The following is a 14,494-nucleotide window of genomic DNA, read 5'->3' on the forward strand; positions in this document are numbered from 1 at the left end:
TGGTGGATAATGAATCTATAATATATGAAAGTTTAATTGTAATCATTACATTATGGTAAATAATGAAATTTAACACTATATGCTAATTTTTTGAGAAGGACCTGTATAATCTAACCTCTTTTTCTCATCTTTCAGGATACATTGGGGGCTTATCTACAGCATTACAGAATGCTGTAGATAAGCCCCTGATGATGGTGGGGCTACCTCACCCTCGATTTTGGGGGTGACAGGTTCCCTTTAAATGAAAAGTTTTATAGAAAAGAAGGAAAAACACTACATTACAGCACAAAGCCTCATACCACCTGTGAAACATGATGGTGGTAATATCAGGTTTTACAACATCTGTGACAGGGATAGAGCAATGAATTCTGAATTATATCAGAAAATTTTAAAAGGAAAATGTCAGTACATCTGTCTATGAGCTGAATCTCAAGAGATTGTGGAGCATGCAGAAATACAACGACCCAAAGCAACAAGTTGTTCCACAACAGAATGGTTAAAAAAAGAATAAAAGTTAAAGATTTGGAACGGCCAAGTCAAAGTCCTGACCTTCATCAGATAGAAATGTTGTTATGGAAGGACCCAAAGCAAGCATTTCATGGGAGAAACCCCACCAACAAGAGTTCAAGCTGTTTTATAGGAAGGTATTGGCTAAAATTCCTGCAAGCCAATGTGCAGGATTGATCAGCAATTACTAGAAACATTTAGATAAAGGAATCACACCTGATACCAAAAGCAAAGGTTCACATAATTTTACCATTCACAGACGTGATATTGGATCATTTTCCTTCATAAAAAAAATCTCTCGTAATTTTAGGTCAAATTAATACAGAAATAGGGACAATTCTGAATGACATGTATTGGGGAACTAGTGACAGGAAGAATTAAAAATTAAAAAAAAAGGAACCCTGAAATGTAACCTTAATGTTGGCTGTACCCATTGCCTTTCTAAAGCAAAAAGTGGCTGCAATGCCGTTATAGGTGTTCGCTCTCAAAAGAGGGCAGGAGTTTGAGTAATCAATATTTTCCCATGTTATCCATCACCACCCTCCCTGTCCTACGCATATGGCATCTATGTTACTGTGGTACTGGGAGTAATGGTGATCTCCTGACAAGTGTCTGGTGTAGAGAAGGAAGGTCTCACCTTTGACATTCCTAAACCGGTGGCAGTATTATTTTAGTTGGGAAGGTTTACGCGAACACACAACACGCCCCATTCTAGATTAGTTCAGATTAAGGAGTTAATAACAGGCTACTTATCCATCAAGTCTCGTATAGGGTCCGCATTAGATGAAGTGTGTTACCAAATTGAAAACAAAAGAACAGAAATAGCAGTGAAGCTAAGGACTAAGACATCACACTAGTTTTCGGTTTACGATCTATTAAAATCACCCCAACACTACAAGGAGATTATGAGTCTCCACCTATACAGAAACATTCTGAAATGCCCCCAGCTGGAACATGGAAATGTCCTACAGGTTTGGGGAGTGAATGGTGAGTTGTCAGAGCCAATGGGAAGGATACGGTCTGAGCCGGGGAACAACACACCACCTTTGATCATCTCTCCCAAGATGCAACCCACTGACCAAATGTCAACTGAAAACAGAATGCAAGGCAATTAATAGAGAATGGCCTTCAATGGAGGGCTAGTATAGAAAGACAGGGGAGCGTGACCAGAGAAAATGCAAAGTTCACATTGAAAACCCATGTTATTTGACTGCAGATATCAACAGTGCGAGGTTCGGATTAACTAGCAAGCTATCAGATTTTCTATAAAAAAAAAAAAAAAAAAAAAAGTACAAAACAGGCATTATGTGGCTTCCTAATATCCTTAAAGAAAAGGCTGATGACTGCATTTCATCCTGCATGCAAGGTTATCCTGAAGACCATAGGAGGGTCCAGACCACCATAAATAGAATGTCTATTGTCCATGTGCTGCAGACAATAGCCAATGTGTATGCTTATTGATTCCAATCCGCACAACCTCTCAATGATAATAAGCCACATACAAGTCAAAAGAACTTAATTGTTTAGAAGGCACAGTAGATTCAAAAGGCATGGCCACTAACAGGACCCATAAACAATGAAGGAGATGTGATGGTGGTGATCCATGGGGAAGCTGGCCATACACAACAATTATTCTATAGGCCATTGGCAGATCCAGCTAAATGTGGGGGTAAGTTGTGGAAATCAGAGGTTTCTGATGGTCTGATTAACAGCAAATGCTACAAAATTACACTGAATCTGCCAGAGGACTCCAGATTAATATCTCATGTATATGGAGAAACACTTAATAAGCGGTCAGCTCAGTATAGCCAAGCATGCACATGTTCTGAAAGGGGAAAGAAGAGAAAGCCCCCGCACACCTCTGGTGACTGCTCATCTCCCTAGAGAACAAAATTAATTATTTTTATTATTCTATAAAATTCAAAGGGTCCAATCCCCCCAGCTGAACATGAGCCAAACACCCAATACACATGGAATCAGGTCCCATCATCATAACTGGCAGGTTCAGCCAACTAATAAGCATGACCACTTTTAAGCTAAGCTATACTTAAGATTATGGAGCTTCCGTGATAAATATAATCTCCACAATTCTTAGCATTAAACGACCCTCCAGGAATAAAAATCATGTAGTCTATAACCCAATGTTTTATCCACACGTTTAAAACAAGTAATAGTAGTGGAAGTCATTTGTGGCGTTAGATCCTACATTTCCTTGCGTCGCGATCTGCAGTGGTTGTGCTGTTCCATAGCACAAAGCTACGAGAATCTGACCGGTAAGAACACAAAAAAAAAAACCCAAAAAACACAGGAGCGCATCGCCCCTGGGTAAAGAATGCATGGGAAGACTATCGATAGCAAGACATCTTCCGGCTGCATGCACTGCACACACAGACAAAAAAAAAAAAAAAAAATTATATATTATATATATATATATATATATATATATATATATATATATATATATATATATATATATATATATATATATATATATATATATATATATATATATATATATATATATATATATATATATATATATATATATATATATATATATATATATATATATAAATCCAAGTCACTGATTGGTCTCGCCAGCTGCCTGTCATGGCTGCTGCGACCAATCAGCGACGGCCACAGTCTGATTAGTCCCTCCCTACTCCCCTGCAGTCAGTGCCCGGCGCCCGCTCCATACTCCCCGCAGTCAGTGCCCGCTCCATACTCCCCTCCAGTCACTGCTTACACAGGGTTAATGCTAGCGGTAACGGACCGCGTTATGCCACGGGTAACTCACTCGGTTACTGCCGCTATTAACCCTGTGTGACCAAGTTTTTATTATTAATGCTACCTATGCAGCATCAATAGTAAAAAGATCTAATGTTAAAAATAATAATAAAAAAATTATATACTTACCTTCCGCCGCCTTTCCCGCTCCTCGCGACGCTCCGGTGACCGCTCCATGCAAGCGGCAAGTTCCGGTAGCAAGGATAGTATGCAAGAAGGACCTGCCATGATGTCACGGTCATGTGACCGCGACGTCATCACAGGTCCTGCGCTCATACCAACCCTGGGACCGGAAGCTGCCGCGTGCACCACACACAGGGCCAAGACTTCGTCGCTGTGCAATATACTACGTGGACATGCATATTCTAGAATACCCGCGATGCGTTAGAATCGGGCCACCATCGTGTGTGTGTGTATATATATATATATATATGTGTGTGTGTGTGTGTGTGTGTGTGTGTGTGTGTGTGTGTGTGTGTGTGTGTGTGTGTGTGTGTGTGTGTGTGTGTGTGTGTGTGTGTGTGTGTGTGTGTGTGTGTGTGTGTGTGTATATATATATATATATATATATATATATATATATTATATAATTTTTCCCTTCTTAAGAAAAAAAAAAAAAAAAAAGTGCGCCCAAAAAGGTTTTCAGATTTAAGAAAACCCATGTTCCCCAGCCGCAGCTTGGACTGCATTAGTTACCATTCGCAGGTCTCCACCACTACCTCTGATGTCTGTTATGGTCTACGCCGACAGCACTGCAGACAAAACTAGGATCGACGGCTGCACGAGCTGCTGGGCTCTGATTGGCCGCAGTGCGGTCAATGTGATGTCAGCGCTGCATACAATAACAGACACCGAGACTCCACATTGGAACATGGCAGGGCGAGTAAAGCGGAGATTTTTTTTTTTTTTTTTTTTTTTTTTTTTTTTTTTTATATAAAATACAGTTGTCACCTTTGCAGAATGTATATGGGAGGTAAGAAACGGCCCCTCATGTACCTCTATCTATTCATATAGCCATGTTTATTATGCCAACTTGAGAAAGGCTCCTGTCATACCAGTGTATGTGACGTTCCGTTAGATTACGACACACCCCGTATTCCTGCACTGTATGTAGGAATGGAGCCTATGTCGTATTATGTAGCCATTGCTCCACCACCACAGCTGAGATATGCAGTCATATAACCAGGGAAGCTCCATGCAGTCTCAGGGCAGTGCCACATCTTATAAAGAGGAAAGAAAACATTACACTTGTGGATTTCCCAAAAAACGTTCATTCTGTTATCGAAAAAAAAAAGCTTAAATCTTGGAAACACGATCCCTGTTCACTGCTCTCACTCTCTTGCCGATATGGCTGGGCGATTAAAAAAAAAAAAAAACTGTATGAAAAATGGACAATTAAAAGTTTCTAACTTTTTTCACCACAGGTAAACTGCTTCAGGGAGCACAGGGATCATTATCGAAGTCAATGTAGCTCAGCTAAACATTGGCGAACCCTCCAACCCTCTGCCACATCCCCAATAAAACAGTGATGGCCCAACCTAAGGGCACAGATAGATGGTTGGATAATTTAGACCGAGATTGGAATGAAGTGCCTGGACTGTCCGGTGGCTTTCCTCACCCAAGCTTCATGTATTCAGGTGTCACGCTTGGGTCAGAAAAGCCGCTGGCCAGTCCAGGCATTGCTACTGATCTCAATGATCTCTTCTGGGATAGACCATGCCATCATTTTTCCACTGGACCGGTAATACATTTTCAACTAGGGGGGGCCAACTAAAGCTAGGAGTCATGAATACAGCTCAGGTTTTCAGGGAAAGTAGGGAAGGTACACATTAAAAAACTAATAGTTTTGGTTTTTCTACAAAAATGAGAGCTGGTATCTGATTGGCTGCCATATGCAATATCTCCTCAGTTTAATAATGGCAGGCAGTAAAAATAAAGAGATCATGGAAAACAGATGTATCTGTGGACAGTCAGGGCAGCAAATCTTACCTAAGGTTTACAAGACGTAAGAAAACAGAAGTGGCACTCACCCGAGATGCTGTACAAAAAATGTCCTTTATTCAGAGCTTATACTCGCAGACATAAAATGGAGAGGCGGCTGGTGAGGAGAGGAGTGCAAGAGGAGGCAAGAGGACGACGGCCGTTTCGCGCCTGCGCGCTTCCACGGGTCCAGGACCTGGACCCGTGGAAGCGCGCAGGCGCGAAACGGCCGTCGTCCTCTTGCACTCCTCTCCTCACCAGCCGCCTCTCCATTTTATGTCTGCGAGTATAAGCTCTGAATAAAGGACATTTTTTGTACAGCATCTCGGGTGAGTGCCACTTCTGTTTTCTTACGTCTTGGATGCCTTATTGCTTTTTATGTTGTGCACCACCCCAACGCTATTACCTTTTGCTTGCCGTAGAGGTTCTAAATTGAATCATATGTATCCATATTCCAACAATTTGGAAATCTGAGACTTTGGCATAAGTTAAATTTTTGCTTTGTGTATGAAGAAGACGCCTGGTGCCATTCCACTCCTATTTTTGCACATTACCTAAGGTTTATATTGCTAGAAAACAACGAGAAAAAAACCGATTACACCCAAAAACACTGTAATGGAGAGGAAACCCAAGATTCCTTCAGACACAATGGCATAGCTCCAAGAGCAGTTTACATGTGGTGAATGAAGTCCATGGCTACTATATGATAAAAGAAGCAGAAAAGTGTGTGGATCTATCACATATAAGGGTCGGGATACACAAAGTCCAAGAATTTAGGAGAAAAATAAAGCGTGTTCGCAATACAGACCCCAGCATAGCAATGGATATACATATAGAAAAGCTTGTAATGTGGGTAAGAAGGGATCACACTGCTACTACTACAGAGGTAAAAGGGGCACAAACTGCACCGGTCACATTTTACAGCTAGAAAAAAAAAAAAAGACACATTTCCTCTCCTGGGATTAACGTGAAAAAGAAAGGCAATGGCTACGTATACAGACACACAGCAACGTGTGCGCATGTATACAGAGAGCACACAGGCATGCATTACTAGGGGACAACGGTGTACAATCCAGTCTCATCAGGAAAGAAGAGGGCCCTGTTCACACAGCACAGATCTGTCTGGGGCAATCAGGGGAATAATGAACATGCTGTGGAGTTCAAAACTAGGAAGAGAATCCTTATTTTGGGCACGTTATCTCTTATTAAGGTGCATTGCTGAAGTTGGGAACACAACCTTTAGTGAACAATGGGCACATGCAGCACTAACTGCAGATTCGACACCAGAAATCTGCAAATAAAAAGTACAATACTATGAAAATGGAATTCCATCAACTGTGGGGAAAAAAAAAATCCACGTAGATTTGAGGCCATGCATAAAACACATGCCAATGTCAGCGTTATTTTCAGGCCACTCCATAGCGGATGAACAAGGCCTTACACATATATATCTCCTGACCCCACCATAAACATGAACGCTTGACCTATGGCAGCAGATTATCTTCTGTGGGAGTAAGGGTTTGGGCATGATGGAATCTAGCACTGATCCATTATGCCTGTTGTGCTGAGGAGTAGAGAAGTGAGAAACCCCATATATCTAAGATAATAGTCATGACCCTCGGAAATAAGGGGATTTAAAAAAAAACAAAAACACAAACAGTCATGTCTGATAACGCTATTAACCTGCAGATGCAGGGATATCAGCAGGTTACTAGTGTTATGCACCAGGGACAAAATTAACTTTATTCCTCCTGAAAGCCGACAGCTTTCAGTCATGCCAGCACAGCTACAGTCACCACTCTGTACAAAGTGAGTGGCAGCTGTAACCACGTACGGGCGATGACTGACAGCCAACTCTGCACTGATGAACTGCAGAGCTGACAGTCAGTGTTGGAGTGTATTACAGCTACCGCTTACTATGCATTGAGCAGTGACTGAAGAGACGCCGGCATGCATGCATGACTGAAAGCTGTCGGCTCCTGGGAGAAATAAAGCTCATGTTTTTCCCTGATGCCGCACTTTCAGGACTGAGTCTGGGCACCTTCAGAATGCTATTAACATGCAAATAAAACGCTGTATCTGAAGGTCAACAGCATTATCTGACCTGGCAGGTTCCCTTTATACCTACATATACACTTTTTGTGTAGCACCATTTAGAAAGAACACCTTGTAGTTCCTCTCAGTTAATCGGCTAATGAAAACCAGGGCTATGGAGTCAGAGTCGTGGAGTCGTAGCCCATTTTGGGGGAGTCGGAGTCATGGAAATTGAGGAGTCTAAGTCGGAGGTTTGGCTTACCGACTCCACAGCCCTGATGAAAACTGACGCTTCTTCCGATTCCCCACATAACAGACATTTCTGCTTCTGAGTAAAGAAAATGTTTTCCTATAAGTGCTGTTAAAAGAAAACTGTACTTTACTTATTCTTCCTGAGTCCAGCACAGAGTCTCCACCGCTGCTCCTGGTGTCTGACTAACTACAGCGCTGCAGGCAATCAGTGAGCTCCGCAGCTCTGAGCCGACTGCTGTTGCCAATATCTTAGCGCTGGATGTGCGAATGGTGAGGAAACCACAGTTTGTTTTTTATATTAATGGAGCTTATGGGAAAAACTTTTCTGAAAAGGGACAACCCCTTTCAGATCACCATTAGGGTGCGACTGTTGCCATCTGAGACATACTAGTTCTTAGGGTCAGCCTATGTATGAGGGTATGCTCAATCCTTCGCTCCACAGTGAGATAATCTGCTACCGTGAAGAAGACTGGGCCATTACATGTGCAGAGTCTAGCAATCTGCATGTTTATGGGGGAAATCAGTGACTTCATTCTGCAGATATTAAGCAGCTCTGGTAATTTCCGCAACAGGATGATCTTGTTCTATAACGAGAACATATTAGACAATAGCAGTAAATAGTTCCCTAATAGTCAGTGCAAAGAGTAGTCTGAATGTGGACGTACACGAGTCCCAGGAGAGAAAACTGCATGAAAACATTAGTACACACCAGTGGATAAAGTAACTGTGCTCGGTGTCAACCATTGTTTAAGTGTGCAAGGATACAGTCCCTTCCAGGGAAGAGAATCTTGTGGCATATCATTTCTCCCATTATGCACCCCACGGACCACAAGTCCACTATCATTGGTGACAGCGCAAGAGGGGGAAAAACAGATGGTGGAAGAAAAAAAAAAAAAAAAGCAGAAGCAAGAGAGAAAGAGGTGTCAGTGAAAACAAGTGAACAGCCAAGTGCAGGCAGAACCTGAAAAAGGTGAGAAGTCAGCATGAAAAAGACAGGAGCACAGTGCAATGCAGAGTGGGTTAGCACGTCATTAACCTTTCAGATGCCGGTCAATGTGTGTGGACATCACCGGGGTTAATGGAGAGATCAGTGCTGTGCTTCAGGTGGGCCATCTTGCTGGAGGACTCATCAAATGCATAGCAGCCATGTTTGCCATTCAAGGCTTACGGTTAATAATTCACCTGCTGCCACTTCATGGAAAGTCAAGACAGAACATTTGCCATTAGAAAGCAAGCAAGCTGAAACGGTGCCAGTAAGAAGAAGGTAGCCATGGTGCGGGCTCCTTCTGGTTGGCAGAACTGGACTAGAGGACTAGGGGCTGCCAATTGTCAGAGATGCCTCCACTGATGAAACAACCTGCTCACAAGCGTGAACTCTGTCATGACGGAATATGCGTGAACGAGGGGAGGGAGGCGGCGCACTAACCATTTTCTTTGTAGCCCATTCCCAGGATCACTTCTGGAGCTCTGTAGTAACGGGTCACAACATAAGGGGTCATCATGAAGCTTGTGCCTGCTGTCCTGGCGAGACCAAAGTCAAGGATCTTTAGGGTGCAGTCCGATTTCACTACAATGTTACTTGGTTTTAAATCCTGGAAAAGAATAAAAAAAGAAAAATCTGTAAATACTCATTAAGGCCATGTTCACATGCAGCTCTCTTCATTTAAAACGCCCCCTTTCTGCAGTGTGTTTTTGGGTGTGGATCACATGTGTGCTTTGCCTACAGTACATGTATAATAAAGTGATTTTTATTCACCAAAAATGCTGGAAAAAAAACATTTTTTGCAGCGTTTTTTTCACTTTCTCATTGCTTTTTATGAGTAAAAGATGATGCAAAATGCTGAAAGAATTGACATGAGCATATTTAAAAAAAGCTGCAGTCCTCAAATTCAGCCAGCAATGTGTACACATAGCCGTACACTGCAGAACCGGACACTAAACAGGGTTTGTCACCCAATCAAAAGTGACCAGTGTTTGCTTTTATTTTATTCCTGTTGCCACCCTGAATATTCAGGGTGGTTTTTTCCACATCTGCCATACTGTTCCAGAGATAAGGACATTTTCATTAAGGGTGCTTTTATCAGGACATACGTCTGGATCACCTGCAAAAAGGGATCTGGACGTATGTGCCGACAGCGCCATAGACTTTAAATGAACGTCTGCTCCCAAGTGCATCATTTTCAGGAGTGTACGCCTACATGAGACAGGCATTCAGATGTAGTAGACTGAGTCAGAGTGTCTGCCTCCTGTAGGCGCACGCTCCCGAAATTGATGCACGGCAGAGCGCATGGTCACTCTGCTGGCACCATTACAGTCTATAGCCACGTCAGCACGCATGTCCAAACCCAGTTTGGACGCATTCCCCGACGGGGCCACCGAACGCAATGTGAAAGTGCCCTATGTGCTAATTTGTATGGTCTTCATCGAGGGTTGTGGCTCACGGGATTCACTGGGGATGTGCATTTAGGCGCTCTGCATAATTACCAAGTATGTCACATTCCTGTAAAAGACCATAAAAATTAGCACTAGATGAAAAATAAAAAAAAGGCCATGTTTCTGGAAACATATGGAAGATTTAAAAGAAAAAAAAAACCCTGCATACTCAGGTGCAGCAGGAATAAAAAAAGAATAAACGCTGGATATTATTGATCTGGCGACTGGTCCTTTTTAAAAGGGATTGTGCAACTTTTAGATTGAAGACCCACTCTATTCATCACATGTAGCTACACAGCTAGATGCAATGGTTCCCACTACTGGGAATTGTGAGATAGGGAAGGATAGACACCATTCAGGCCCAACTCACCCGGTGGATGATGCCGGCAGAATGTAAGTGCTTAATACCACATAGCATCTGGTAGAGAAGATAGGACATGCGCTCATGATCCAACTCCATCTGTATAACTTGGCATAAATTGGCATCCATAAGTTCCATCACAATATATCTAAGGAAGAATATTCCATGAATGTTGAGAAAACCTTGTAATAGAGCTAAAAGACATCGTCAGACACCAATCATCATAAAGCTTTAGCATTAAAAAGGACATCAACCCATAACCAACTATCCGTGACATAAAAGTCAGACAACTTACAAGTCTTGAAATTCCTCCAAAGACTTTTGTGGTGTGAAGACATTTAATAGTCCAATTATCTGGTGGGAAAAGAAAAAAAAAAAAATGAAACTATATGAAATCTAGGACATAAATGATCATATAAGACACATCCAAACAACCAAAACTAAGGAAAGGATTTCTAATCAATTTGTACTATGATCCAAGGTAGTAATGGGAATAATACCAGCAGCGCTGGTGATCTGGGTAGTGATAGGTAAAGGTTTCATTCCTCGTCAGCCTCGGGTGAAGCCTCCTTCCATGGCGGTTGGTTTAGGGCAGAAAATAGGATTCATTTTTCATTTCATGGCAATCTAGAGTAATCCCCCATGTACACCAACATGTCATGAATTTAGGAAATTTTACATGACAGACAATTATTTAGGCGGTTATTAGACTTAGACCAAGTGCCCTTTACTTTAAAGGGGTTGTCCAGGCTTGGCATTCAAGTCTGTAGTCACAATATAGCATCAAGATCACAGCACACTGTCATGTGCTGACTAAATGTGCGCAACCTTGCTCAATAAATGGGGTTTGAGCAAGGGCATACAAAAAAATAAAATAAATCATGGGCCCTATAGCAAAAATTTAAATTGGGCCCTCCTTCCCCTCATTCTGATGGCCCACATAGTATAATTTCCCACACAGTATCATTGCCCCCATAAAAAATGATGGCCCCTCAGTACGATGCTTTCACAGCCCCTCCCATTCAGTAAGATGGCCCCCAAAGCCACCCCCTATAGTAAGTATGGTGGCCCCCAGAGCCACCCCCTATAGTAAGTATGGTGGCCCCCAGAGCCACCCCCTATAGTAAGTATGGTGGCCCCCAGAGCCAATCCCCCCCCCCCCAGTCAGTATGATGGTCCTTATTGCCAACTCCCAAACCTCCTCACCACTCAGTATGATGGCAGTCAATGCCAACTCTCCTTCACTCAGCGTGATGGCTCCCAATGCCAGGGCACCAGAGCTATTGGCATTTGGAAAAATAAAATTAACACTACTCCCCTCACCCGGTTCCCTCTGCATGCTGCTCCAGTCTGTTTCTAGCTGGCCAGAAGTATGCAAATCACATACCTGCGGTCCCATGACCGCTCACGTCTGGGGCCAGAGAATCCTGACAGTGCACACTATGCAAGCTGTGAAGATTAACAAGTCTGTAGTGACAGACAGCAGACTTGAACCACAAGACTGGACAACTCCTTTAAGTTCCTCAAATTAGTATCTGATGAGGCTTTATGCTGACATTAACCCCTAACCTAGACTTACATTCTTGTGATTGACGCATTTCATGAGGACAAGCTCTCGGTAGGCCCTCTTAGCATGCGTTTGGTTCTGGAAGGGCCGGCTCAGCTTTTTGATGGCAACATGACGCTCAAGAACAGTATCATAAGCAGCACTATAGAAAAAAAAGCATAAAACAAGTCAATTACTCATAACAATAGAGGTGGCTGAGGACTTTATAAAGTGAAGGAAATAAGTTATACACTGATCAAAATACTAACTCCTGTAAAATACCGGGAAGATTACACTTGGAACACTGGTACATTAGCCCCAAGTACAATGGAAATGTGCACCACTCCCCCCTGACTACACAGCTCCTGCTCCCTACCTATGCAGGATCACTATTTTTTCATGAATTTTTTGGGGGTCTTTTTGGCACTGGGGGCTGCAATTTTTATTTGCTCGTGTGCAATGTGTCACAGAATGACACTTGCACATAGCAAAAATGGCAGACACAGGACATAGAAGAGTACCATGCATCAGCTGTGATATTTGCCCGTCTCCTGTCATGCACAGTTCTCAACAACAGGTAGAACCAGGCACCATTTTAATTTAGCCCAGTGCTAGGATTATCCACAGGATACGACATAAATGTACTACAGTAGGAATATGCTTGTAAATCGATAGCTACATCCTCCTCTCATTAATGATCTAGCATAGAAGAGTTCTCAAGATAAAAGGGAGGGTTAAGTGTTAACAGCTTTAATACATAAGCTTTATTGCACAGATAGCACTGACTCATTGATTTCTATAGATATGTTGTGGTACTTTACCGAAAATCATTGACCAGGGAGAGAGAAAGGGCGACTTGTAAAATCACCTATTGTAAATGGTGGCCTCTCTATTATCTATATATAAAGTGTTGGACACCATTTAATCCTACTGTGATTAGAAGGACTGCCAGGAAAAAGAAAAAACGTCTTCCACTTTTTGGACATCTTCTTGTCATACTCCTTGCTCAGCCCCCATAAATAGTAAAGCTTATACTCCCCTCCCGTTCTCGCGGTGTCTGCACTCCGCCTGTTGTGCTGTTGTTGTGACACGCAACGCTGACGCCTAAACAGTGCTGGCGTCACTGTCCCGACTTGTCGAGTTCAGCAGGAAAAGGAAGTCAGAGAGCAGCTATGGCGCAGATTTCCTCCTGATGTTCGATTTGTCCAAAGGCAGGACAGTGACACCAGAGCCAATTGGGCGCCGGCGTTACAAGAACTGCACAAGAGCCCCGGGACTGCGAGTACTGACACCGCGGGAACGGCGCCGACACCGGAAGGGAGTGCTTTACTATTTCATCGGCGCAGAACATTTTGATCAAGAATGGGTTGTTCTAGTAGTGGAAAACCCCTGTATGCTAGGTCGACCACTTCATGTACAGTATGTAGAGGATTTAGCACAGATTGTAGGGATTTAGTTGTCAGGGGAAAAGAAAACAATTTATTTAGTATGCAAATGAGGGCTTTGGTATACTGTTGGCATAGCTAAGGGCTCAGAGCACCATTCAGTTTGCATACTGAGCCCCTCGTCATAGCTTGATGGCAAGCGCTCACCTGAACTCAACCAACGGTTCTGCACCTCCACATGGACACTGCAGGAATCCAGCCATGCTCAGTGTCAGGGCTCAAGACAACCAAACCGTTTATGGGGACGCAGAGGCCAACAAACAGTGCAGGGAGCAAAGGTCACAGAAAGACAAAAATTCATAAGAGACCCACAGGTTCAAACCCGAGCTCTGGTAAGGAACAGAATTTGTGGGTGAACATCTCTTTCCACATATTGACACCGATCGAACTTAATGGGTTACAAAAGGGTTTAACTTTCTGTCCTACTCCAAATTTAAACTTGTTTCAGCCGGAACAAGAGCTACACAGATTTTATCGCCCCATGAGACTTAAAACTCATTCTGGCCTATCTACTGCTCCATTCAACACACACACTGCATCAAGGGTCACTATGATAAAACCTGATCTCATAGAAACTCAGGCAACCTAGTGGTTTGATGCCCCCCAAAACTTATCATACAACAGAAATGGCCATTGCCCTTCTGAACAGGGATGTTAACAAGATATTGGATCAATACTGCCAAGGTTAGTTTCCCATACAATAGATCTGCAGTTAAATCATAGTAAAACCAGCTGCTAAAGGGGGTGCAAATGTGGTGATGGCATTGAAAGACCATATAGAAGAGATAACCATCAATTACCTAACACTACCACTACTACATGTTAAACTTACAATGGACCCATGCCACTTATTACACAGAAAGTAAGTGTTGTGTAAAAATATCTGGATTTCATTATCATAATTAACAAGACATCAGAGTTCCTTACCAACCTTCATCCAGTAACAGATGTTTTATATGCTTCAGAAAATTCAGAAATCCCTACATAAACACATTTCAATGTCAACATCCTTCACACATCAAAAGTACACAATAAAAAGCTATTGAAGCAACACGTAGCATCTTATCCAGATCTACATATTCACTTGTTGCTATACTATTCTGTCTTGATATACTACATTTTATCTTACATGAAAGTTATTTTTTTTAT

The 14,494-nt window shown here is 42.5% G+C and overlaps 1 protein-coding gene across 5 annotated transcripts in view; it reads right to left on the reverse strand.

Annotated features, from left to right (window-relative positions):
* LOC143764968 (mitogen-activated protein kinase 8) overlaps positions 1-14,494 on the reverse strand; it is a 43,319-nt gene that overhangs the window by 17,889 nt on the left and 10,936 nt on the right. For 2 of the 5 annotated variants that reach the window (XM_077251125.1, XM_077251127.1), the window contains 5 exons: positions 11,934-12,063; positions 10,650-10,708; positions 10,364-10,502; positions 8,987-9,152; positions 1,525-1,596 (listed from right to left, as the gene is read on the reverse strand). In XM_077251125.1, coding sequence (XP_077107240.1) covers positions 1,525-1,596; positions 8,987-9,152; positions 10,364-10,502; positions 10,650-10,708; positions 11,934-12,063 — 566 coding nt within the window. Of the gene's footprint in view, positions 1-1,524; positions 1,597-8,325; positions 8,398-8,986; positions 9,153-10,363; positions 10,503-10,649; positions 10,709-11,933; positions 12,064-14,494 lie in introns of all 5 variants that reach the window. The other 3 variants (XM_077251126.1, XM_077251128.1, XM_077251129.1) reach the window with 2 other exon arrangements.

Source organism: Ranitomeya variabilis, chromosome 4 (genome assembly GCF_051348905.1).
Source record: "Ranitomeya variabilis isolate aRanVar5 chromosome 4, aRanVar5.hap1, whole genome shotgun sequence".
NCBI classification, from domain to species: Eukaryota; Metazoa; Chordata; class Amphibia; order Anura; family Dendrobatidae; genus Ranitomeya; species Ranitomeya variabilis.